The sequence below is a fragment of the Apiospora aurea genome (genome assembly GCF_038362705.1).
Source record: "Apiospora aurea strain CBS 24483 chromosome Unknown utg000006l_segment0_segment0, whole genome shotgun sequence".
NCBI lineage: Eukaryota > Fungi > Ascomycota > Sordariomycetes > Amphisphaeriales > Apiosporaceae > Apiospora > Apiospora aurea.
The window spans coordinates 2,398,262-2,421,280 of record NW_027117393.1 but is presented as its reverse complement, the minus strand read 5'-3'; the positions used below and the strand labels follow the sequence as shown (position 1 = coordinate 2,421,280).

The 23,019-nt window shown below is 40.6% G+C and overlaps 4 protein-coding genes across 4 annotated transcripts; 1 reads left to right on the top strand and 3 right to left on the bottom strand.

The window, feature by feature from the left end:
* Positions 1 to 10,846: 10,846 nt before the first annotated feature.
* PG986_009328 (uncharacterized protein) lies at positions 10,847 to 11,759 on the bottom strand (the record flags this gene model as incomplete). The annotated part of the gene is made up of 2 exons (XM_066845550.1): positions 10,847 to 11,446; positions 11,487 to 11,759. Coding segments are annotated over 2 exons (873 nt in total), but the record flags the coding sequence as incomplete, so codon positions are not given.
* Positions 11,760 to 13,996: 2,237 nt separating this feature from the next.
* On the bottom strand, positions 13,997 to 14,282 carry PG986_009327 (uncharacterized protein; the record flags this gene model as incomplete). The annotated part of the gene is made up of 2 exons (XM_066845549.1): positions 13,997 to 14,119; positions 14,175 to 14,282. 2 exons carry the CDS (start codon positions 14,280 to 14,282, stop codon positions 13,997 to 13,999), a joined length of 231 nt encoding a protein of 76 aa, XP_066697947.1.
* Positions 14,283 to 15,923: 1,641 nt separating this feature from the next.
* On the top strand, positions 15,924 to 16,649 carry PG986_009326 (uncharacterized protein; the record flags this gene model as incomplete). Its single annotated transcript, XM_066845548.1, has 1 exon — positions 15,924 to 16,649. One exon carries the CDS (start codon positions 15,924 to 15,926, stop codon positions 16,647 to 16,649), a length of 726 nt encoding a protein of 241 aa, XP_066697946.1.
* A 1,007-nt stretch (positions 16,650 to 17,656) lies between these two features.
* PG986_009325 (uncharacterized protein) lies at positions 17,657 to 21,646 on the bottom strand (the record flags this gene model as incomplete). The annotated part of the gene is made up of 2 exons (XM_066845547.1): positions 17,657 to 21,125; positions 21,396 to 21,646. The coding sequence occupies 2 exons, from the start codon at positions 21,644 to 21,646 to the stop codon at positions 17,657 to 17,659; spliced, it is 3,720 nt and encodes a 1,239-aa protein (XP_066697945.1).
* Between the last annotated feature and the right edge of the window lie 1,373 nt (positions 21,647 to 23,019).

The following is a 23,019-nucleotide window of genomic DNA, read 5'->3' as shown; positions in this document are numbered from 1 at the left end:
GTCGAAATTTTAAATATTTTCGTTAACGATCCTATATTTCGTTTTTATATTCGCGATTAACGTAAACTAGGTAAAAATAACTTTAAAATCTTTATAAAAAGCTTTTTAATAATCGTACCGACGATTTATTTTAGTTTTTAAGTTTAAATTATAGTTAATAAAGCGTTTAATTTAATATTTACCGACGCGGTCGCCGCCGCGTAACGCGGTAAAGAAATTAGTTATATTTTTTATATTAATAAAATCGGGAGGTATTTTTCGAATATTTAAATTAATTATATATTTACGAAGTACTTTTTTTTAATAAATTTATTTTACATTGTTTCGGTCGAATTTCGCGTTTTAAAGTTTAATTATAAATTTAATAACGTAAAGTTAATTCGGGTATATTATAAGTTTTTATTATTACTTTTTAGTTTATTTAATTCGGTTCGTTTTATATCGTTTAAATTATTAAAACTATCCGATTTTTTTAAGATTAATTAAGTATTATAATTATAAAAGTATTACACGTTAAAGTTTAATTATATTAGAATTAAATTAAGGTGCGTCGCTAAGTAATATACGTCGCGTAGTGGTAAACCACGTTATATTATTTTTATTCTCGCGATATTAGAACTCGGGGAGCATAACACGAAAGGGGTAGACTAGTGCACTAAGATTTTGGACCCGTGGCGGCAACATGGTGTTATGTTCGCAGGGCGGCTAGAAGCAATGACAACCCGATACACTTTAGTACATCGAAATATCCTAGGGTATACTTATAACCCAACAAGAGTATGCAGCTCGCTAGCTCCGGACGTGACTACTTGCTGAAGCATGACAGCGATCTATCGAAACGTGGCCGAGACAAGTGAAACTGGCTTTCTTAGGATCGATACAGGTATGTTCCTTGCGCTTCCTTGGTTTCTAAATTTCTAATGTGAACGTGGTCGATCAATGCAAGTCGCGATTGGTACCAGGCAATCCCGGGACTGCGACACCATGAAGATGCGCCTGGAGGAAGTCGCTAACGGGTGACATCATAATCTCCCTGGTTACCAGTAGACAAGGAAGATCGTGACAACAGCATGGCAATTCCCAGATCTGGGGTCAGAGCCACACGATCCTGTCCGGAGCGTTCCAGGCCCTATATTCATCCCCCTAGCGATGTACGAATGCGTTTTACGTAACGCAGTATACGCATATTATAGTATATATATTTCACGTTTTTACGTAGAAAACAGCGTTTAAGCTACTTTACATTAAATTAAGGAGGTTAATATATTAATTTTAAAGGGGAGATATTCTTTTTTATTAATTTTAATATAGTTATAGTGTAAAACGCCTATTATTATATAAGTCCTTTTTAAAGGCTTTTATATTAACGATTTAAAGGTTATTAAATTTTAACGGATACGTGCTTATATATATACGTTAATATACGTATATTAATATAAATAAAAGCCTCTATATTTACCTTTCTATTCGAAAGTTTATTTCTAAAATAACTTTTTAATAAAGTTTATTATAAAAAAGGCTCGCTTAGAAGATATTTTTATTAAAAGGGTATTATAAAGCCGAAGAGCTAAGGTAATTAAAAAACTATTATATCTATATATTTTAAATTAATATAATTCTATATCGTTAATATTAACGATTATAATATTATAATTAAAATAAATATAATTTACTTAAATTTAAAAATTATAAAACACTTTTAAAATATACTTTAATTTTATAACGAACGGCTATCGGGGTTTAAAAGAAACCTTATAAATATACTAGGGTTTATATTAATTAAAACGAGAGAATACTTAAACGTATAAACGAGTGCGTCCGTTTAATATAATAAATAATATCCTAAACTAATCGTAGAACTTAATTAAAAGTGTAATAGGTTCGTTTAAAGCAATGTGCCTCATTAATATATTAAATTAATACTTAAATTAATCGTTAAAATAAAGAGTGTTTATATAAAATACATAGGAAAGGTTTATTATTATATATTTAATCTCTTCTTTACCGATTTTACTATATTTCCTTAAATTATTAGCTCACTAATAATCCGATAATTTAATCGTAGTGTTTAATTTATTTACTAAAATAATAAGTTATACCCCTAAGCTTATAGTAGCTCACGGTAATCTATAATAAGCTATTACGTAACGAAGTAGTCCGTACGTCTTTTATTAATATTCCCGTTCGTTATTTTTAACTACGAGGCTTTTAAAACCGTTATACGTTTTTCTTAATTATATAAATAATTAAGTCGTAATATTATTTCCCTTCTCTTTTAGCTTTTATTTTTAAAATACCTAAGTCTTTTTTAACCCTAATATTTCCTTTTTTTATTCTATATTTTTAATAAGTTTTCCTCCTTTTTTTACTTTTTAATAATATATACTTATTATATTAAATTATATAAAAAAATTTGTTCATTAAAAACTAATTAACGCCTTAAGCTTTTTATTATTATCGAGGAATTTAAGTTCGAAATTATATTTTACACTCTTTATTTTAAACGAGGGTAAAAATATTAAATAATAGAGAGCATTTTTTATTATAAAGAATATATTTATTATAATTATTTATATAATAATTTTAAGGTTCCGGTATCGTCGTTATTACGTATTGTAATAAAATCTTAGCGTTTTCGTAGCGAAGAGGCTAAAGCGGAAATAAAGTTAAACTCTTTTTTAAAACAATTTCGTTCCCTTTAACGAAAAATAAACAAATTTATAACTCGTTTAAAACGCTTTCGTTAATAACGCGCCTTTTTTAAAACTCGTAATATAAAAATAATTAATTATGGGCTTTAATTTTTAAACGAGCTCGAAAAATCCGAACGCGAAGAATCGAAAGCGGCCGTAAAAACTTAATTTCTTAATGCTTTTAGGGTAATTAATTAAAATATAACGGGTTTCGATTTTTTTTACCGCCCGTGTTTTAAATTCTTAAAGCTTTTTAACGGCGTTTTTTAAATATTTCCTAGGTTTTTATATATTATTTTTCGATAAGTAACCTTTCTATTTAACGAAATATTTTTATTCTCGTTTAACTCGTTTCTTATCGAGGATAGTTTCGACTTCGTATTTATATTAATTTATTTCGATTTCTAGTTATATTTCGACTTTCACGTTTACTAAGGTTAGTTTAAGTAATAAAATATAAAAAATAGGGTATATCCGTATTATTTTAAGTAGCGATAATCGATAGTTAGTTTTTAAAATAACTTCTACGATTTTAAATAATCTAATTCTTTTAAAGTTTAATTTATCGCTAAGTCGTTTAGTTTTAATATTTCGTCGAAAGAGGTAAACTTTTCCTCCTTTTTTTAAAATAGGTCCCTTTATTTTTTTTATCGGTATATTTCTTTATTCGATCCTAAAAAAAATAAAGTTTTCCTATAATAGTATTTAAAGTTATTTTAATTTTTCGATTTAAATAATCGCTATCGGTATTAACTCTTTTTTAACGGTATTCGAGTAATATCGGGATCGAACCCGTAGTTTATTTTAAAGGGTAATATATACGTAGTCTCGTTATTTACACTATTATATATAAATTATATTATAAATAATAACCGTACTTAATTATTTTATTAATAGTTAACGTAGTATCGTAAGTATTACTCGAGTGTTTAGTTTATACGTTCGGTTTATTTATCGGTTTATAAGTAATAAGTTATAAATAACTTATATTTAATTTTAAGTTATACTATAAGGGATTTTTAGAATTTAACGGTAAATAACTTGTCTCGATTAAAAATAATCGTTTTTAATAATCTATATTAATTAATAATAATTTTAAAGAAGGTATACATTAAGTTATTCGTATTACTTACTTTTTTATATAGTAAAAAGTAAGTATACTTAATAAGTTTATCGGTAATAATTAATACGTTATCGTACTTAACCTTAATTAATAGTTCCTTAAACGGTAATAATTTAATAATAAAATCTAATACAATTATTTTTTAAGCTTTATTTAAAGATAATATAAGTTATAATTCCCTATACGGCTAGTGTCGTACGGCCTTAGCCTTATTATAAAAATCACATTTATTAACTATTTTAACCACTCGTTCTGCTACGGCGCACCTTGGAACAGGCCTTTGGTGGCCTTGCCAACCAGAGTGGGGCAAGGGCATGCGAGAGATGGCCCGAGCGCCACCTGACTTTTCCCCACCTATTTAGATAAGGAAATCGTCCCGGCAAGGCTGGACCTTTTCCTTCTTTCCCCATCTTTTTCGGTTTTCCACAATAAAGCAATAACCTATAGCCTTGCCTCCCGAATTGCTGCAACTGTGACATTAAGTTTCTAATAATCGACGTATAATCGCTATTTCTTCTTCCCGTCTTTACTTTTTCAGGGAATAAAAAAAATAGGGTATTTTACTAATAAAATAAATAATCGTATAACTCTTTTTTCGAAGTTTTCCTTAATATACTCTTTTAAAACTTTCTTATATTCCTAATTAAACTTATATATCGATATAAACTATAGTTCTTTCCCTTCTTTAAAAGGTATCTCGTAATCCTATTATATATAAAACAATAAACCCGTTTTTAGTTTCCTATTAAAAATTTTTATAAATTACCGATACTCTTTTAATATAATCATTATAACGTTTAACTTAATTTCTTTAATAATAATATATACTTAAAATACCTTAAGCTTATTTAAAGGTCCTTTTTTAAAACGTTACCTAGCGGTTAAACCTCTTTTTAATATATCCCATTAAAGTTAGCCTATTCTCTAATTAACTTTAAAATTATTTACCTATAATTAAAATATCCTTAATATTATATTATATCTTAATATTTCCGTGATATTATATATAATTCGTTTATAATATCTTTTAATATTAACCGAAAATTTTACGACTTCCCTTTATATTTTTTTATCTTCGTAAGTTATAAATCCTTTATCGATAATTTTAAATCGGTATAGGGCGTTTTGTTCTTACTAGTTTAATTCTAAGCTATTAACGATTTTTAATAAAATATAATTTCTTTACGCTTCGTTATCGAGTAACGCTTTAATAATAACTCCTTTAATATTTACTATTAATATTATATATTTATAAATATTTCGTTTATTCGTTATAAAGTATAAAGACTTATTTTATCCCGTCGGATATCGTTTCTTTATAATCGGCGGGGTTCGTTTTTTAACTATCGTTATAGGTTTTCGTAAAGTATATTAGCTTCTTTTTTAAATTTATATTTAAACTCTTGGAATTTTTAACTATAAACGTCGTATTACTACGCTATTTATAATACGCTATTTCTATTAAACAGTTATTTATTTTTAAAAGGTATTACGATAATAATTCCTTTTATAATAATTATTATTTAAATCTTAATAATATCCTCTTATTTTAATAAGGGCTATATAATTTAATATATTTATACCGTAATTAATATTATAGTTCTTCCCGTTATTTATAATAGGTCTTAAACGACGGCACTAGTTTTAAATAATCGATATATCCTGGTTTTCTTAAGTGCGTAAAAAAAGCACTCGTTTATTTAATATTCTAGCTAACTAATTTCTCTATTTAAGCACATATATAGCCACTTAAAGTCTTCTTTTATTAATAAATAAAAAGCCCGAGCGGTAGGATATATAATCCTTATATATATAGTATTATAATAATAATACACTATAAATATTAAGTTCTTACCGATATATCGTAAAAATTAATAATATATTATTTTATCGCCTAAGTATTCGATATATATATCGTAAATATATAAAATCTATAAAATAAAACAGTATTCGGTACTTTTAAAGCTAACCCTTACATCGTTACCTATTTAATAGCTATTTCCTATATTTTAAAACGACGTATTAAATAAACTCTTTATACTTTATTAATTTATAAGTATAAAAATCCCGGGGATAGTTATCTACTTATTTTTATAAAATCACCGGGATTATTAAACTACCGTAAATATTATTTTAATAATTAATAATTAACCGATTTCTTTAAATTAATAACGTCGTTTTCGTATAATCTATTTTTCGTTAAGCGTAATCGATTTAATAATACTATCGGAGTTATAATTATGGCTAATAAATATTCGTTAAAATATAACGATTATTCGAAAAGTTATATATTTCTTAGGTATTTTTAAGAATTAATTAATTCCTTCTTTATTTATTAAATAAATAAAGTACTTATTATCGTAATAAACTATTTAAAATAAATTATCGTGTAATATATTTAGCGTATTATTAGCGCTATTTCCTTTAATAGCTGCTAAGGGTTCTTTTACTTTAATAGTATTAACGTAGCGTTTATCGGGAACACGTTTAAATGTTTTCTTAGGATTTTTATAGTCTTTTATAAAATATTTATCCTTCCCGTAGTTATAGTAAATAACGTCCTTTCGGCGCTTACCTTTATTATTTTAATAGGTAGCGTTTAAATCTATAAGTCCGCTATATAACCTATAGAATATCTTTTTTTAAATGCGTTAAATAGGTCGACCGCTATTAGTCCGGGGTTTATTATTTAATCGTAGGGTTTAATTACCCGACTTTTTTAAGTATTATTCGTATAAACGGTTATCGATTTTAATTATCTTTTTTTATATATTTATTAAATTATTTAAGGTAATCCTTTTAATTAATTTCGTTCTTTACGTTTTCTCGTAATCCTACGTAAAAGAGTATTATTAAAGCGTTATTATTATTTTACTTTATTCACGAAGAAATTTATTTAAATTATACGGTATACGTGGAAACTAATCCTTTTTATTTAAACTATATAAGTTGTTTTTTTATAGTCCGAGTTTTATTTAAATTTCCGAAAGTAATTTATAGCTTTTCCTCGAAGGTAAAATAGTAACGAAAAATACGGCGTATTTAAATATTTTATTCCTTATCGAGGGGGTTATCGAAATAGTCTTTTATAATAGGTTTAAATTATATAAGAGCGTTTTTTTTAAAGTATTCTACGGTATAAAGGATTCGATCGGCCTTCGAGTTAAAATCTTTAACGTAAAAGCGTAGGTACGCCTTTATTTAGGTTAAAAATCTATAAACGGTTCTTTCTTTACTATTATAAGTTTAAGGTACGGTAAGCTTATGTTTAAGGCGTTAATATATAAGTAGTAAAGCTATTTAGTCGGTGAGCTGCTTATTATCGCTAGCTAATTAGTTAATTCGCTTTTAAAGCTATTCGACGAATTAAAGAACGTCCGGTCCTCCGGTTAAGTTATTTATATTACCCTAAACGGGGGTTCCGTTATTATTAGGATTTTAAGGTATTATAATACTTTTATAAAGATACTATTTAAAAGTTTAAATAATAATTCGTAAAAATAAAAGCGATTAAAATATAACGAATAATTATAGGGGTTTAAAAAAAACCTCGTAAACGTATTAAGGTTTATATTAATTAAAACAAGAGAATACTTAAACGTATAAACGAGTACGTTCGTTTAATATAATAAATAATATTTTAAACTAATTATAAAACTTAATTAAAAATGTAATAGGTTCGTTTAAAGTAATATATCTCACTAATATATTAAATTAATATTTAAATTAATCGTTAAAATAGAAAATATTTATATAAAATATATAGGAAAGGTTTATTATTATATATTTAATCTCTTTTTCACCGATTTTACTATATTTCCTTAAATTATTAGCTTATTAATAATCCGGTAGTTTAATTATAGTATTTAGCTTACTTACTAAGATAGTAAGCTATACCCTTAAGCTTACGGTAACTTACGGTAATTTATAATAAGCTATTACGTAATAAAGTAGTTTATATATCTTTTATTAGTATTCCCGTTCGTTATTTTTAATTACGGGGCTTTTAAAACCGCTATACCTTTTTTTAGCCGTATAAATAGCCAGGTCGTAATAAATTCGCGGTACTATACTTTAATTACGTTCTCGATCCTTTATATATTTATTAAAGTAGTAATCTCGTCGCGATTATTTAATTATAGAGCTTAAGCTATTTAATGCTTATTAACCTTTTATAGATCGTAATAAGCGTGGTAAATAGTCTTTAAACCTTATTAATTAATCGATTTATAAATTAAATTATGTTATTTTTTTATCGTTTTCTAAGTATTATAAATATAACGCTATCGATTAAGCACACTAAGTAAGTTAGCTTTATTAAACTCGTTTATTTTAAAAGCCTTAGTAATAAGCGTTAAAATTAGCTTTAATATTTATAATTACTATTAAAACTAGATATTATTTTTTAAATTAATTATTTAAGTAATAAAATCGACGAAGTTATTACTTCTTTTTAATAACTCGGTAAACACGTTAAGTTAAAGTAGGTATTTATCGATAACAGGTCGATAAGTAAAGGTAAAAATAATAATCCATTAAATTAACCCTTAACGCGAAGCGCACTTTTAAAAAATATAAATTAATAAAGTTTTCCTATTAGTTTTTAGTATAAAATTAATATAAATCGATTCCGATTAACTTACGCTTAAAACAATATAATTTTCTAACCGGTTTTTTCTTTAAACGTTTCTTTTAATCTTATATATTACTTAATAACGTTACGAAACTTATTAATAAAAAATACCGTTAAACTATACACTTATTTTTATTACGCTATATTAATAACGTTTTTTATTAGTAATTAAAGGCCGTAAGACTCGTAAAAAATAATAAAAACGTAAAAAGGATTAAATCTTAATAAAATTAATAATAAACTACTCTTATTACCGAGCAGGTATTAATATAAATCGAGTTAATACGTTTTAAGTTACTATCGGAGATTTTTAACAAATAAAGTTTTATTACTTTAAATTTATTATTAACATTTATCTCTAAATTACTAATATCGATATTTTTTTTAATAAAACGTATATTACCGATTATATTAAAAAGAAATAACGTGGTTTATTACTACGCGACGTATATTACTTAGCGACGCACTTTAATTTAATTTTAATATAATTAAACTTTAATATATAATACTTTTATAATTATAATATTTAATTAATCTTAAAAAGATCGGATAGTTTTAATAATTTAAGCGATATAAAACGGACCGAATTAAATAAGTTAAAAAGTAATAGTAAAAGCTTATAATATATTTAAATTAATTTTATATTATCGAATTTACGGCTAAACTTTAAAACGCGAAATCCGACCGAAATAATATAAAATAAATTTAATTAAAAAAGAAGTATTTCGTAAATATATAATTAATTTAAATATTCGAAGGATACCTCTCGATTTTATTAATATAGAAAATATAGTTAATTTTTTTACCGCGTTACGTAGCGGCGATTACGTCGGTAAATACTAAGTTAAGCGCTTTATCGATTATAATCCGGATTTAAAAACTAAAATAAATCCTCGGTACGATTATTAAAAGGCCTTTTATAAGAATTTTAAAGTTATTTTTATTTAATTTATATTAATTACGAATATAAAAACGAAATATAAAATAGTCGATAAAAATATTTAAAATTTCGATAAAACCGGCTTTATAATAAATATAATCGGGCTAATATTTATCGTAATACGCGTTAAGCGGTATAAAAAAACGAAATCGGTTTAACTTAATAATCGGGAATAGGCAACGGCGATTAAATATATTAATTTATAAGGTTAATATATTCCACCGTTTGTAATTATTTAAAATTAATATTACCTCGCGAACTAGTCCCGCGAAATTAATTTACTAAGCGATTAAATAATTAAATTAACTTTTAATAATTAAACTAATAACGAAATAGGCTTAAATTAAATTAAATACTTTAATAAACATATTAAATCGTAAACGAAAGGTCGCTACCGCCTTTTAATTTTCGACGGCCACGAGAGCTATATTTTAACCGAATTTAAAGTATACTATTAAAATAACAATATTATTACTATTAATATACCTCCCTATTTATCGTATTTACTTTAACTTTTCGATATAGTATTTTATTCGTTTTTAAAGCGTACTTATTCGAAAAAAATTAAGCTATTTATTAAGGCTTTTATAAATTATATTACTAAGTTCGAGTTCTTTATCGCTTTTAAAGCTATATATTTTATTATTTTTACGGAAATTAATATTAAATTTAAATTTAACGTATTTAACTTAATACCTTATAATCTTAACGAGGTAATTAATAAACTAGATATACGTCTCCGGACGCTTATATTTAATCTATTCCGTTTAGAGACGGTTAATACTTATAACCCTTAAACGCCGTTTAACCCTTAATAAATAATTAAATACTCTATTTATATTAAAAAGAAGGTATTTATTTATTAAAGAAGCTCTCCGACGCCGATTTTAAATACGGTAAACTAAATAGCGAAGGGTATAATTAAAATAACTTATAAAATAACCTTTATACGCAATAAAATATATATATTAAAAGAGGCTAATTTAATATTTTTTAAGCGTTAAAAAGTTAAAAAATTACGAGTTTAATTTAAAAAAACTTTTTACTATTAAGGAATTTTAGTAACTATAGGACGAAAAGGTAAAAAAGAAGCGTTTAGCGCTTAATAAAAATAAAAATAGGGGTTCGTCGAAACGAAAGGTAACCGGTAAAAGGCGCTATAATATTTATAGTAAAACAGGTTATAATACGCGAATATATAAAAAAGATATAGAATTAAGCGAGGAATTAAATAGCGAGTAGTTTTAATTAATTTTAAGCGTTATAATTAAATTAATTTATATAAAAAGGTCGAGAAGTAGAAAAGGTGTGTCGCTAAATAATATGCGTCGCGTAGTGGTAAACCACGTTATATATTAATAAATAATAAGGGTAGTAATACTTTTCAAAGCAAAACAGCAAAGGACCAGTTGATATCGGTTTCGTGAGACTTCATAAGCTTGCTCTTCAGCCAACACCGGTGCTCGTAGCCCGTGTCGCCCTCCATATAGCCCCAGCCGCAGCCGGTGCACCCGTACGTGCCCGCGCAGTTGGTCATGCAGTCCAGCATGCTCTGCGTCGTGACCTGCTTCAGATCGACGCCCCCCGCTGGCTCCGGTGTAGTCGACGCCGCAGACGCGGAGAAAGCTCTTGTTGGAACCGGGAACCATGTACTCCGTCCCGTTGGCCGCGGGGCAGTCGAGTTTGCCTGCCGTGGCAGCCGGGTTGGTCGAGGTCGTGGTCGATGTCGATGTTGGGCTGACCGTGGCCGTCGCCGTGGTGGTAGCTGTCGACGTGGGGTGGGATGAGGTCGACGACGGCCCGCTTGATACGGCCCCGGCGGCGTCCGATGCTGACCCAGACGCGTTCTTCCCCACCCCAACGCCGACGCCGACAGCGACGACGACAATGACCAGGCCGATCAGGAGGCCGATAATCATCCAGAACCTCGACCTCCGCAGCCCACAAAATCTGGTCGTTGACTTTCTACTCCACGTATCGGACGCGTGCGTCAAGGACGGCAGTTCATTCTTGCCGCCCATGGGGATGGGGAACCGCCCCTCCGCGGGAGGCAAGCCCTCGGGCGGTGCTTCGGGCGGCGTCGGGTCGCGCAGCCACGACGCCGGGCCCAGTGCCCGGGACAGTCGTTTCGATGCCCTGGAAGAGGCAGCGGCCGCTGGGGCAAAAGTAGGCCTCCGAGGCCGTCTTTAATTCATTGAATTCGCGCTTCGCGAAGAAGTCGAAGCCGCGGAACTCGACCGACGGCGATTGTGTCGCCGCTCCTCCTCTTGCCGCCGACCCTGCTACTGGCGGCGGGGATCTGACTTCTCTCGTTTGGTGACGGGGTGGCTGCGGTTGTTTGGCCACAGGCGGCGGCAGCGACGTGCTCATGGCATTTGCTGGCCGGCCGCCCCCGGTGGTGGCGGGTCGCCTAGACGGTCCGTCTTCTCCATAGAAACGCCACAACTAGCATTGCCGGGGTCCCATTGCTCCCCTTGCCGATTTTCTGATTGTCGTTTGTTGTCGTTGTCGTCGCCGTGATGATGCGAGACTCTTTGAATGATCGGATGGCCGCCAAGACTTGCGTGCCAGCAAAAGAGGAGGGACGAAGAGAACGAAGAGAACGAAGAAAAGAGAGAGCGCGTGTGTGCGGAGTGTCTCAGCAGAAAGTCACCTCTCGGGCGATGCCATGGTGTGTTACTTTCGCGAGTCGCCTAAGTAGGTAGGTCGCCAATCCCGGTCCAGGCACCATGCCAGTTGCAATCTCGCAAAGCCCGCTCTGACCGGGGTTGGTTTGCCCTATCAGGCATCGCCTCCAGGACTATCTGCTGTAACCCTGCCAATAGCTCCTCTTACTTGCGTCAATTCAGCGAGCGGGAAAAATCGCTGAAATGGTCTTTTAGGAACTTTTGAGGTTTCCAGTCAGCGAAAAGCCAGGCAGGCTTACTGCGAGTCTTGTCAAAAGACGAGTCTGTCTCAGGCCTTGCTCTGTGCAGGAATGAATATCAAGCAACGAGTGATGCATCGAGCGAGCGCTTGAACAATGACAAGTCGCTGCGTTTGGCAGCGGCCCCATCTGCCAAGCTACTACATAGCTCGGTGCCTGGGTGCAGGTGGACAGAAATGCGGCTCTGGACCCGGAGCACATGGCTAAGAGCGGGATGGATAGCAGCTCGCTTCCTGGGCTGAGTCAAGCCAGTGCGGTCCAAACTTGAGAGGCCCAAGAGGCCGCAGGGCTGTCCTCAATTGCGGACCATGCAGTCCTATAATAAACGGCATTGATCGTGGCTATGCCATTGATGGCTGCAAAACTAGACAGACGATACTCCGCCAAGGGCTCGTACATGGGGAATCTCGTCCAAAAAAAAAAAAAAAGATAAAACTCGAGCACGATCTCGTACAAGCAAGAAACGTCGTATCGTGAACCCAGGACTTCGATGGCACCATGCCCCATTGTTTGTTTCTCGTCCAGATCGCCGGGCCAGTCACGAGCAACGCAACCCGCAGTGGCTACTAGTGAGTGACCAAGGGATGAGGATCTACTACCTGTAGGGGGGTGTGTAGGAACCGAGATTTGACAGGACCCTGAGCTCAGACTTTTGCCAAATTGCTCAGGTGGAAGTATCTCTGGGATTTGACAAGAATCAGACATAGGCAGACTCGCTACTGGTTCTCTTGCGGAACGAATAACCATACAGAAAAACCAGTGGCCAGTCACCAGTAGCGCTAACAGCTGTAGCAAACAGCAATGGCGACTGAAGAGCGAGCAAACAAATACAATTGCCAGCGAGGGACGCCATCCGTCTGAGCCAATTCCCGCCCTTTGTCGAAAAGGTGCTGAGATCGCGTGTTGTTTTGCCGCGAAGGTGACGAAATGTCCAAGTGTGCTTCCTATTGATGCTTTGTCAGTAGACCGGCATCGACGGGAATGGAAACCCGCTCCGAACACCCCATGGGGGGGGAATGATCGACTCCGGCATCCATGCCAACCACCTGGAGTGGCTCCATACATCGTCGCATCTGAAGTTATACTGGGTATCATTATTACAGTAAGGCTCAGATGCAAGCAGCTGGTGTATACGTGAACGGGTAGTAGTAGTAGTAGGTATTGTATGCATTACATGCTGTACGGTAGCTGTTGTGCAACATGCTCTCAAGCTGACCAAACACTCAGTTGTGGACCATGTCGCTCGTGAGTTGCTTCAATCCTCCTCGCTTACCCCGTGTAAACTCGCACGGGGGAAAGGTTGCTTCTCCGCGGCGGAGGCTTTCTCCTCTATGCAATGGAATTGCGATGGTCGCGTCATTGGATGTCGCAGCCGTTGACAACGCTGCGGTGCGACGAAGTCCTTCCGTACGATGACTGCATGTGACCTGAATCGGGGCTGGTGTAATAGAATATAATCACATAAATTTGGTATTGGCAAGTATCGACTGGCGGCTCTCACGCTTCGAACGGCTGGAAATGCTACCTTTTCGTAAGCTGCTGCGTGGCGCGAGCCGGAAATCGGGCAGAAAAGTATCGTACAGTATATAGCATTAAATCGTCATGAGCAGCCGAGTTCTTCTCGGGGGTATCTTCAATTTGGCACCAATAAATCAAATAAGCATCGCCGTCTTCCCCTCGTTCATTTCGTCCTTTGGCGTTTCTTCTTCCGGTGGCTGTCGTCCTTGCCTGCGCGCCCGTCGGACGAGTTCGTATCCACGTCGCCGACGCCCTCGTCCTCGTCCTCGGCGCAGGCGTCGCACTCCTGGTCGAATTGGTGCTCGTCCGTGTACGCCCCCCCTTTGACAGTACCCAAACACGCCCGCGTTCTTGGCCTCAAGACACGGCAGCTCCTGCGTCAGGTCGGTCCAGGTGAAGTAGCGACCGCATTTGATACAAGAGCCGGTAAAGATCACCATGCGACACATTGCTGCTCTTGTGCCTGGTCCAGCCAGTTGGGGTGATTTGGTGTGCGCTATATGTATCTGTTTCTCCCTTGCGGAAAACAGCGCCCGTAGGTCAGGCGCAATAGAGGTTGTGTTGTAATTTTGTGGTGGCTATGATGAAGTGAGGCTTCGCAATTCCGGCAACAACGGAGGGATGAATTCCGATTCTGGCCTGCGTAACCTCGGGCGGAAAAGCAGGAAATCTCTTTTTCACCCAGGATTTCCCACCCCGCTCGACGAGAAAGCCGCTACGGGCGTAGGAAGGAAATGCGAAGCGAAGAAAGTTGTTGAGCTGGCGCCGGGTGAAGCGGACAACAACAGTGGTTTCTTATTCTGGCAGAGAAATTGGGTCCTAGAATGCCGCATTGCTGAGGAGCCTGCCGTTCTACCAAGGTTTCCTTTTGGCCCGCCCTTTTTCGGGAGGCCGGCTCGCGTTATCCGTTCTGTTACACCGTGGAGAGATAGACCACAGAGAGGGAAAGAGGGAATGCGAGAAGGCCGATTTGGGCCGAGTTCTGTATCTCTCGGGTTGACTGGGTCTGGTCTGGGGCGTGTGGTCGATAGCAACAACCGGCGACCGATGAGTGCGAAAGCAGCGACCCTTAAAGCCGAAGAGGACGGGCGACGGCGAGTTAAAGGTGGCTTTGCCCAAGCCTCGGACCGACTTGACCTGCTGCTGCCTCTTTTAAGTCGAGCTGCAGGTTGCTGCCTCGCAGGAGAGGGAATAAAAAAAGAGGCATGCAGATTGTGCTGTCATGTCACAAAGGGAATTAATAAATGACAAGATGGACGAACTCTGTTGATAGGCGATGAGCGGCAGCCCACCCACTTAAGACATGCATCGGGACCACCTCCGCTAGTCTGGAGGGGGATCTGAGGGTTAGAGGGTTAGAGGGTTTTTAGTTGTAGGCGAGCAGCAGGACAAGGACTCAATCAAGGAGGGGCTGAGGAGGGAACCTTAATGCAGGTTCGATTATTGATGTGAAGACGGAGTAAGAAAGAAGTAAGCAAGCAAATAAGTACTGGCAGGGTACGCCCACCGAACTGCAGAAACAGCCCGGTTTTGGTGGGGGGCGGTTGTACTTGTCATCATCATCATCATCTTCTTCTTCTTCTTCTTCTCCTTCTTCTTTTTCTTCCCCCCTCCTCCCTCCATCTTGTCTGCCTGCCTACGTACACACTTGCCTACCTACCCTTCTACTCCGATTTTCTGACTGACCGACTGACTGGCGGGACATGATGATGGCTGTTCCGCGTCTTCAGTCTGCTGACTGACTTCCGACTTCCGACTTCCGAGGAGGATCCCTAGGCTGCTACTTGGCCGTAGTGATTGCTCTATTGATTGATGGACTGGGCCTTGGAGGCGACCCGCGGCAACTCCCGAATGTATAGTACTTTTCTCTACATATCAACACGAATTTGGATATCCACCTACCTAGTACCTAACCTAGTAGTGGTGGTGGTCACCCGGCCTCAATATGGACCGTTTTCCAGATTAGGGAATGGGGTTAGTAAAAGCAAGGAAACGGCAATGCGCATGTTAGACGGGTCGGCCGTTTGGCAAGTTTCATGTTAACCTTTGGATTATAGAAATACGTGAACTCTGCTGATGTCTATGCAAACATGCGAAGAAAACAGAACTTTGCTACAGTGCTGTGCCGTACATACGGCAACGGCAGACTCGTCCAGGCCCCCCTCGCCTACCAGCTTACAGCCTACAACCCCACAGGGCTTGTCTCGTCCTCTCCTGCCACCACAGGCCGTTGGGGGGGTTGGGGGCAGGACAACGGTTGTCAGTGGAGATTAAATGAAGCTCGTCTGCCTGCCGCGTGCGACTCACCTCACTCGGGCAATGCCACTCTACATGGATTTACCTGTCAAGTAATCAAATGGTGCTGGAAGCCGAAGTCGAAGCAAGAGCAAGAGCAAGGTCAAGGTCAAGGTCAAGGTCGATCGCGCATCAGTGCATATATCCCACGTCAACATGCGAACGCCCAGATTAAATGTGATGAGGCCGCGGACCGTCATCTCAAGTCCTCAATCTCAACGACCTTCTTGCCTGTCTGGCTGGCTGACAGTGAACAGTGGCTGACGCTCATCCCCGACGACAACTTTAGCCGGCCATCATCATCAACCAGCCGATTGGCTTGCGTCTTCCCCATCTTTCGCCCTCTGGCCAATTCCTTGCTGCGATTGGCAGTCATCGGTGTTCGGTCGGGATATGCCTGTGTGCAGGATGTGTTTTGTGCGAGGTACATTGTATGTAAGGAAGGAAAAGCAGATTGCCTACTCCTTCGTGGACTCCTCAATGCGAAAGCTGCATTCCGGCACGGGGAGAGGGCCTGTTAGAAGGCCTACCCTCCCACCGATGTAATGCCACATATAATCTCCAATCTGGAGATTTTGCCTCCTTTGCTGCCTTTGCCAGCGTTCATTTGCCTTCTTCCCTTGCATCCTCTGATTCGTCTCTGCTTCCTTTTCTTCTTATTGATTCTTCTTCTGCTTCTCCGTAAGCCGGCCTTTCCAACCCCGCAATTAGCCGAACGGGGGAGAGAGACAGGGGAGAGAGAGGGGGAGCCATCGCAAGCCAGTTCACATGCTTCTTTTTATGTGTCATGCCACTAGGTAGTGACAGGTGTACTGCTTTGACTTGACAATCAACTTGGCATGCAAGTGCAGTGAAACATGTGTGCGCTGTGCAGAAGTGCCTTTGACAGCATACCTAGACTCCGGGCTAACCATATCTGATCACCAACAGCCAGGCTCTTCGATCTACTAATGCCAGTCCCAAGTTACCCAAGCAATGAGACAGACGTTGGGCTAGGTTGGTGGGACAGACAGATGGCTTGGGAAGACAGCAGACAAATATTATGATTGTGAATAATGTATTCCGGATGTTTTCCCCGCCGCCTCTCTCTATCATCTCCCCTTGGCCGTGATATCTCAGCTCAAGCATTAGCGTTTTTTTTCGTACCTATCCATGGACCTTCTATAAAGGGTTTTCTAACCAACAACGCGCCCAGTATTACAGTATGTAGTGTATAGTGATATAACTTGTTTGGCGTATATATCCAATGTGAACTTATTAATAGAGCTTTCAAAGAGACAAAACCCTCTCCCGCCGTCACGTCGCTATGCAAGTATGTATGTACCAGATACGAGAGAGAGCGCGATATGCATCCCATGTTATACGAATACGCAAAGCATATCCATCATCAAACAACGCCAAGACAATGCCGCGCTAATACAAAGGAAACGGAAGCTGTGCATTCAAAATGGGCCCAAGGGTGAATTGTCGCCCATGATCGCTCAGCCAAAAGGATTCGTGTTCAAGAGAGCTGGGTTCGATGTGGTGATCAAGGCACGATGCTCTGTCGCCAGCGATCCACCATGTCGTGTTGCTGTCCAGGCTGCTGCATGCCCATTGGCATCACGTTCAGCTGCAATGGCATCTGCTGCACGTCATAGGCGGCCGTTGGTGCACCGTAACCGGCCATGTTATAGCTGTTGCCCATCATGCCGGGTGCTTGTTGTGGGGCCGCAAAGCTGGGTACACGGCTGTGCCGCTTCAGGCCCGTGCCTCCCGTGCCGTCGTTGAATTGCCCGGCACCAAAGGCACCAGAGCGAGGCAGATTAGACGAGCTCAGGTTTTGAGGCATTTGCGAGCGGAGGGCAGCCAGTTTCGAATCCTGGTCCCGCCGGAAGCGAGAGGCCTCCTCCTGCCTGGCGCGTTCCGCTTCCATTCTCGGGTCACTCAGGACTCTGCGAGAGGAATGGCTGTTGCCTAGAACATCGGCGAGAGAGTGACGCTTATCCAGCTTGGGTATAATACCAGGAGGGGGCATATTTGGGTTCAGCGGGGCACCGGCGCCCATTTCACGCTCGCGGGCTTCGCGCTCAGCTTGCAGCCTCCGGCGGCGCTGTCCCAGAGTCTCTTCTTCTTCCACTGACGCCGTAGCTTTCTGCTTGCCCTTATCTCGGGGGTCGGCATTCTCTTCATCCCTGAACGTGTCTCCGAGTTGACTGAAGAGTTCCGTGGTAAATGCCATGCTGACAGGTCTGGCACGAGGGAGAAGGTCGTCGCCTTCTTCTTTGGCACGCAGTCGGCGCATACGATCACCCAGGCTCTCGCCCTCAATCTCGTCGTCCGCAGGTGCTGACAGATCCAGCCGCGAGTTGGAAGGAGAAGGACCATACCCGCCACCCATACCGAGAGCACCACCAAGCGACGTCATGGTCTTGCGCTGGGTCGTGGGACCTAGGTTCCGGCCTTGAAGTCGGGCTTGGCGGCGGCTCAAGGGCTCGTTCTCCTCCTGCTCTCTGCGTTCCATCAGTCCCAGGGGTCGATTCATTTCAGCGATCACAGCTTGAGCATCGTGAACTCCATTTTTCTTCGCCATCACAAGACCAAGTGGAAGATCCTCATCATCTTCATCGGCATCATCGCCGGGGGTCTCCCATGCCAGGTTGACCTTCTTGCCCTTGCGGTTCCGTCGTTCTGTCTCCGCGACAGTATCTAACTCGAGGAGTGTAGACTGCATTCCGTTGGGGTACGCCGATGCAATGGGTCGCGTTCGCATCTTATTTTGGTGCTTCCGCATCTGGAGCTCGGCAAGAAGGGTAGTCGGTGGCCCATTGTAAAGAAGCTCCTCGTTGATGTCTTCTTCTTCGTCTTCCTCGTCGTCTTCGTCATCCTCTTCCGCGACACGTTCACCATCGGCAGAGCCCGAGAGTTTGGATCGTTCATTATCTGACTCGTGGTCCAGATCGTCGTCTGCAGCAGCGTTCTTCTTGGTATCCTTGTTGGATGTTTGGCTGATGCTCAGCTTACTGGGCGTGCGAAGATGGAAAAATGAGCTTCGCTTCTTCACATCCTTCACCTCCTTCACTTCTTTCACATCTTTGGCATTCAGAACAGTGGCAGAACTGGTGCGCTTCATGTGAGATTTGCGTTTCTTCTCAGTCCCATAGACTTCGTGGCCCAAAGGACCAGCGAAAGCATGGTCTGTGAATGCATATACCGGTGCTTTGGCCGAGGCATTCAAGATGTCATCTAATGTGGCTGACGCAGAACCGCCTTTCAGTTCCAGTGCGGGAGACTCGGATGGCAAGTCGAAGAATGCACTGGCGCGCAGCTGCGGTGGCAGAGCTTCGAAATTCGACACTCGTGTGTTGCGTTTATCGGATGGGTCCATGACGGACATGCCCATCATAGACAGACGCGACTTTCGCGCTTCTTCGTTGCCTCCTTGGGGATTAGAACGCGGTTGCGCCTTCGACTCGCCGGGGAATCCGAGCGTCAAATCCAGATTGCTCTTGGCCAGAGGTGGTGATAACGGATTGTGATCGGAATGCACGGATGGAGTAGCAAGATTCGAGGTGGATCCGGAACCCAATGGATCGAGAAGCGGCTCGGGAACAACTTCCGGAAGCCAGTTAGCAGACTGGCGTGTAGCCTCTGGCATACTGCTCAGCACTTGAGACCTCCGTTTGTTCCGCTCGCTGGCCTTGGGTTTTTTCGACAACTTCTGCGGAAGATTAAGCATGAGAGGCACACGCGCTGGGTAGTACATCATCTGCGTTCCAGTCTCAGGATCCATGTATGATTTGGGTTGAACAGTAGGGGCTATGGGCCTTGATATCCTTGGCCGTCCAGGGGAGTCTTCGGGTACCACAAGACTCATATCTATGCCGTTCAGAGGTGGCGCGAAATCATCCTCTTCTTCTTCTTCTTCTTGATCGGGTGGGCAATGAGAGCCGTCAAAATCGGCGAAGGCTAGTTCTGCTTGCTCGAAAGTGCCGGTTGAGCCGGATGGACTAGCCGGCCTTGCCTGCTGCGGCGGCGGCTGGCTTCTAAGAGGCTGCTTCTGTGCCTCGGCATAGGCATGATCCCAATAATCGTTGACAGATGACGATCCATAATCATTCGCATTGGGGGTGCGATCCACGTCGTCGAGTGGCGGAACTCCCAGATTGGCTTCCTCCTCTGGAAACTCCTCCAGCTTATCGGCTGCATCCATGGCAGCCGATGTGAGCGTGGTAGGTTCCAGCTCCGCAATACCTGTCAAGGCCGGAGGTTTCGACGTTGACCTCACACTCCGCATCGACGTCTTGCCCGGGCCACTTCGAGCCAATGGGGCGGGTTCGGCGTCCGATGTGACCATCTTCGAAACAGACCCAGAACGAAATCGAGTGGTTGAGTTGGACAATAACGAGTTATTCGGGGACATCACGTAGCCCGCAGGAGAGTAGCCGCCGTGGCGGGCCGCGTTGTTCGTCTCGACAATCGAGCTCGCGTGGGACACCTGCCTGCTGATGGGCACGGTATTGATGGTGTCGAGGATAGGGGCTGCGGCAGAAGAGGCTACGCTGGCGGCCAAGATAGATGATCGTCGACTATCGCTTCGCTTGAGTTCACCGTGGAGATCTCGAATAGCGTCCTCGATGGACGATGTCATAGACAGCTTCTCCGCCTTCGCTTCGAGTTGAGCAATGTTGCTGGCGTAGGAGTTGGCACGAGACCTCGAGCTGGGGGATGGGTGGACTAGCGAGGTGCTCTTGGTCGAAGCGGTGCGTATTAGCAGCTTTGGCTTGACGATGGGGGCAAACTGCTGTGTCGATTGCAGCGGCTGGTAGTTATTATGGTTATGGTGGTGATGCAGGCTCTGCTCGTTTTTGCTTTCGCTCAAGGGAAAGTCTTTGATGGAAAGGGAGCTCCGCACTGGGAGCGAAGGGTCGCGTTCAACGACGGGGCCAGTCGTTGTTGGGGCCTTGGAAGCTCGCGTCGAGCTTGGTTCTGAATTAGAGGCGTTGGCGTGGCTGTCCCTGCGAGCAGATTTACCTTTCGTTGATGTGACTTTGGCATTCGTCGAAGGTAAATCTCGTTTGTCTTTTCCCTCAACACTTGCAACGGACGCTGGGCTTGTTGCGCTATCCAAGTGTGGACTCGAAGAAAGCGACGAAGGGTCCCCTGGCGAAAGGAGATCGTATTCATTACTGGCATGTTTATTGACCGTTGTGGCTTGTGCCGCAGGATTTATTGATTGGATCAAGGCATTGATGCTGCCCGAACGGGTTGTGGCTGTACTCGGGGACCCTCCGACGGCCAAATTTTCCGAGCTCGTGTCGCAGCACGCTCTGCTGTCGCTGTCACCACCGTTCGTGTTGCCTGCTGCAAGATTTTCGCTGTCCATGGAGACCGGGGTAAAAGTCGAGGCGGGCGGCTGTAGGCATGGCATAGGCGAGCAAGAGAGTGCGGGCGAATTGGACATTGGTGGTGAAGGTTCCTCGTTTAGCGCATCGGTGTCGTCCTGCATGGGCTCGCGATAGGGTGGGAGAGTTGTCATAATGGCCCTTTGCGCGCGAGGGAATGACGGAAAGGACAGTGGTGGTTTTTTTCTTTTTCTTTCCTTCGCTCTCTCGAGTCAGAGCGGGATTCCAGATCTCCTTACTCTAGTTTTTTTTTTTTTTATGTCTTAAAACTTCCCTATCCTGGATGCGCTGGGCGGTTTATTGTTATTTATTGATTCGCTGCAGTCGGGATAACCCGTCCAGGCCAGCAGGCTTGGACCTTCACGCTCCAGTCTACAACCTTGGTCGGCGATACATCGACAAGGTGGGTCGGCGGAATTGGGACAGATGCTGGGTTCTGCTGGCCAACCTAATGTCAAGGCTTGCGAGTTCCGCTAACCTAGGGTTTTGGATAATATGGGCTGGCCGGGTCGTCGTGGATGAATAAGTAATGTTAAGTAAGGTATTCAAAGAGGCGTATAATAGTAATAAGGTATTCCAAGGCGTTGGAGGCTTTTTTTAGGTGCACGTGTGTGTAGGCACTAACCGACTTGTCCTGATTTAACCATACGGGACGTCCTTCTCTTTCATGCGCGAAAGCCAAATATAAAGATAGAAAAGAAGCAGGTGGATGGAGGATTCCGAGGGAGGGAAAAATGGAGGTATGGACAGTGGAGGTGAGCACTGTACGTGATGTAAAGTAAGTAGGTATTGAGGGAATGGTATCGACGTAGACTTGTAGAATGGGGCTGGACCTCAGGCAGTACGCATCTGCATATGTATGTGTGTGCAGATAGCATGTACCGGGCTTAATGTTCCTTCTCATCAAACACAAATGCCAGGAGGTAGAGAAAAAGGTGGAAAGATTCTGATGCATGGAACGGGAGCGGCCTTTCGCACAGTCGTCCCCAGAAAAAGGACGATGGATTGATTGATTACCGGCTGTCGGTACCTACTGTACTGCTGCGTACTGTTCGTTCGTCTGTTACCCACTGGCGAAATGTTGGAAAACATTGAACAGGGAACCGCAAGAACCTGGCCGGTAGCACAGCAGCTAGTGGTAGCTTTGTAGGCCTTTTGTTACTGAAGGTTGGGACGGTTGGAAGAGTCCAGTTGCAGTCCAGTACATTGCCCAAATGTACAGCGAGCATCATGAGATGCAAAGTCGCCTAAATTTATGTAGGCCCGTCCCTCTCCGACGCCCAGGTACCTCAGCTGCTGGTTATGCGCCGTATCGCAGCATGTCGCACAACATGCCGTGTCTCCGTCTGTCACTTTATTATTCCCTCCCAATCTTCCCACAGAGATTTCATCATCTAACCGGGATTTGGGATCTATCCCGGTTGCGCATCTGGCTAGCAGTCGGTTACGTACCCCAATTATGGGGGGCTGTCCCAGGGGAAAAAGAAACGTCCCCTCGTGAAGACAG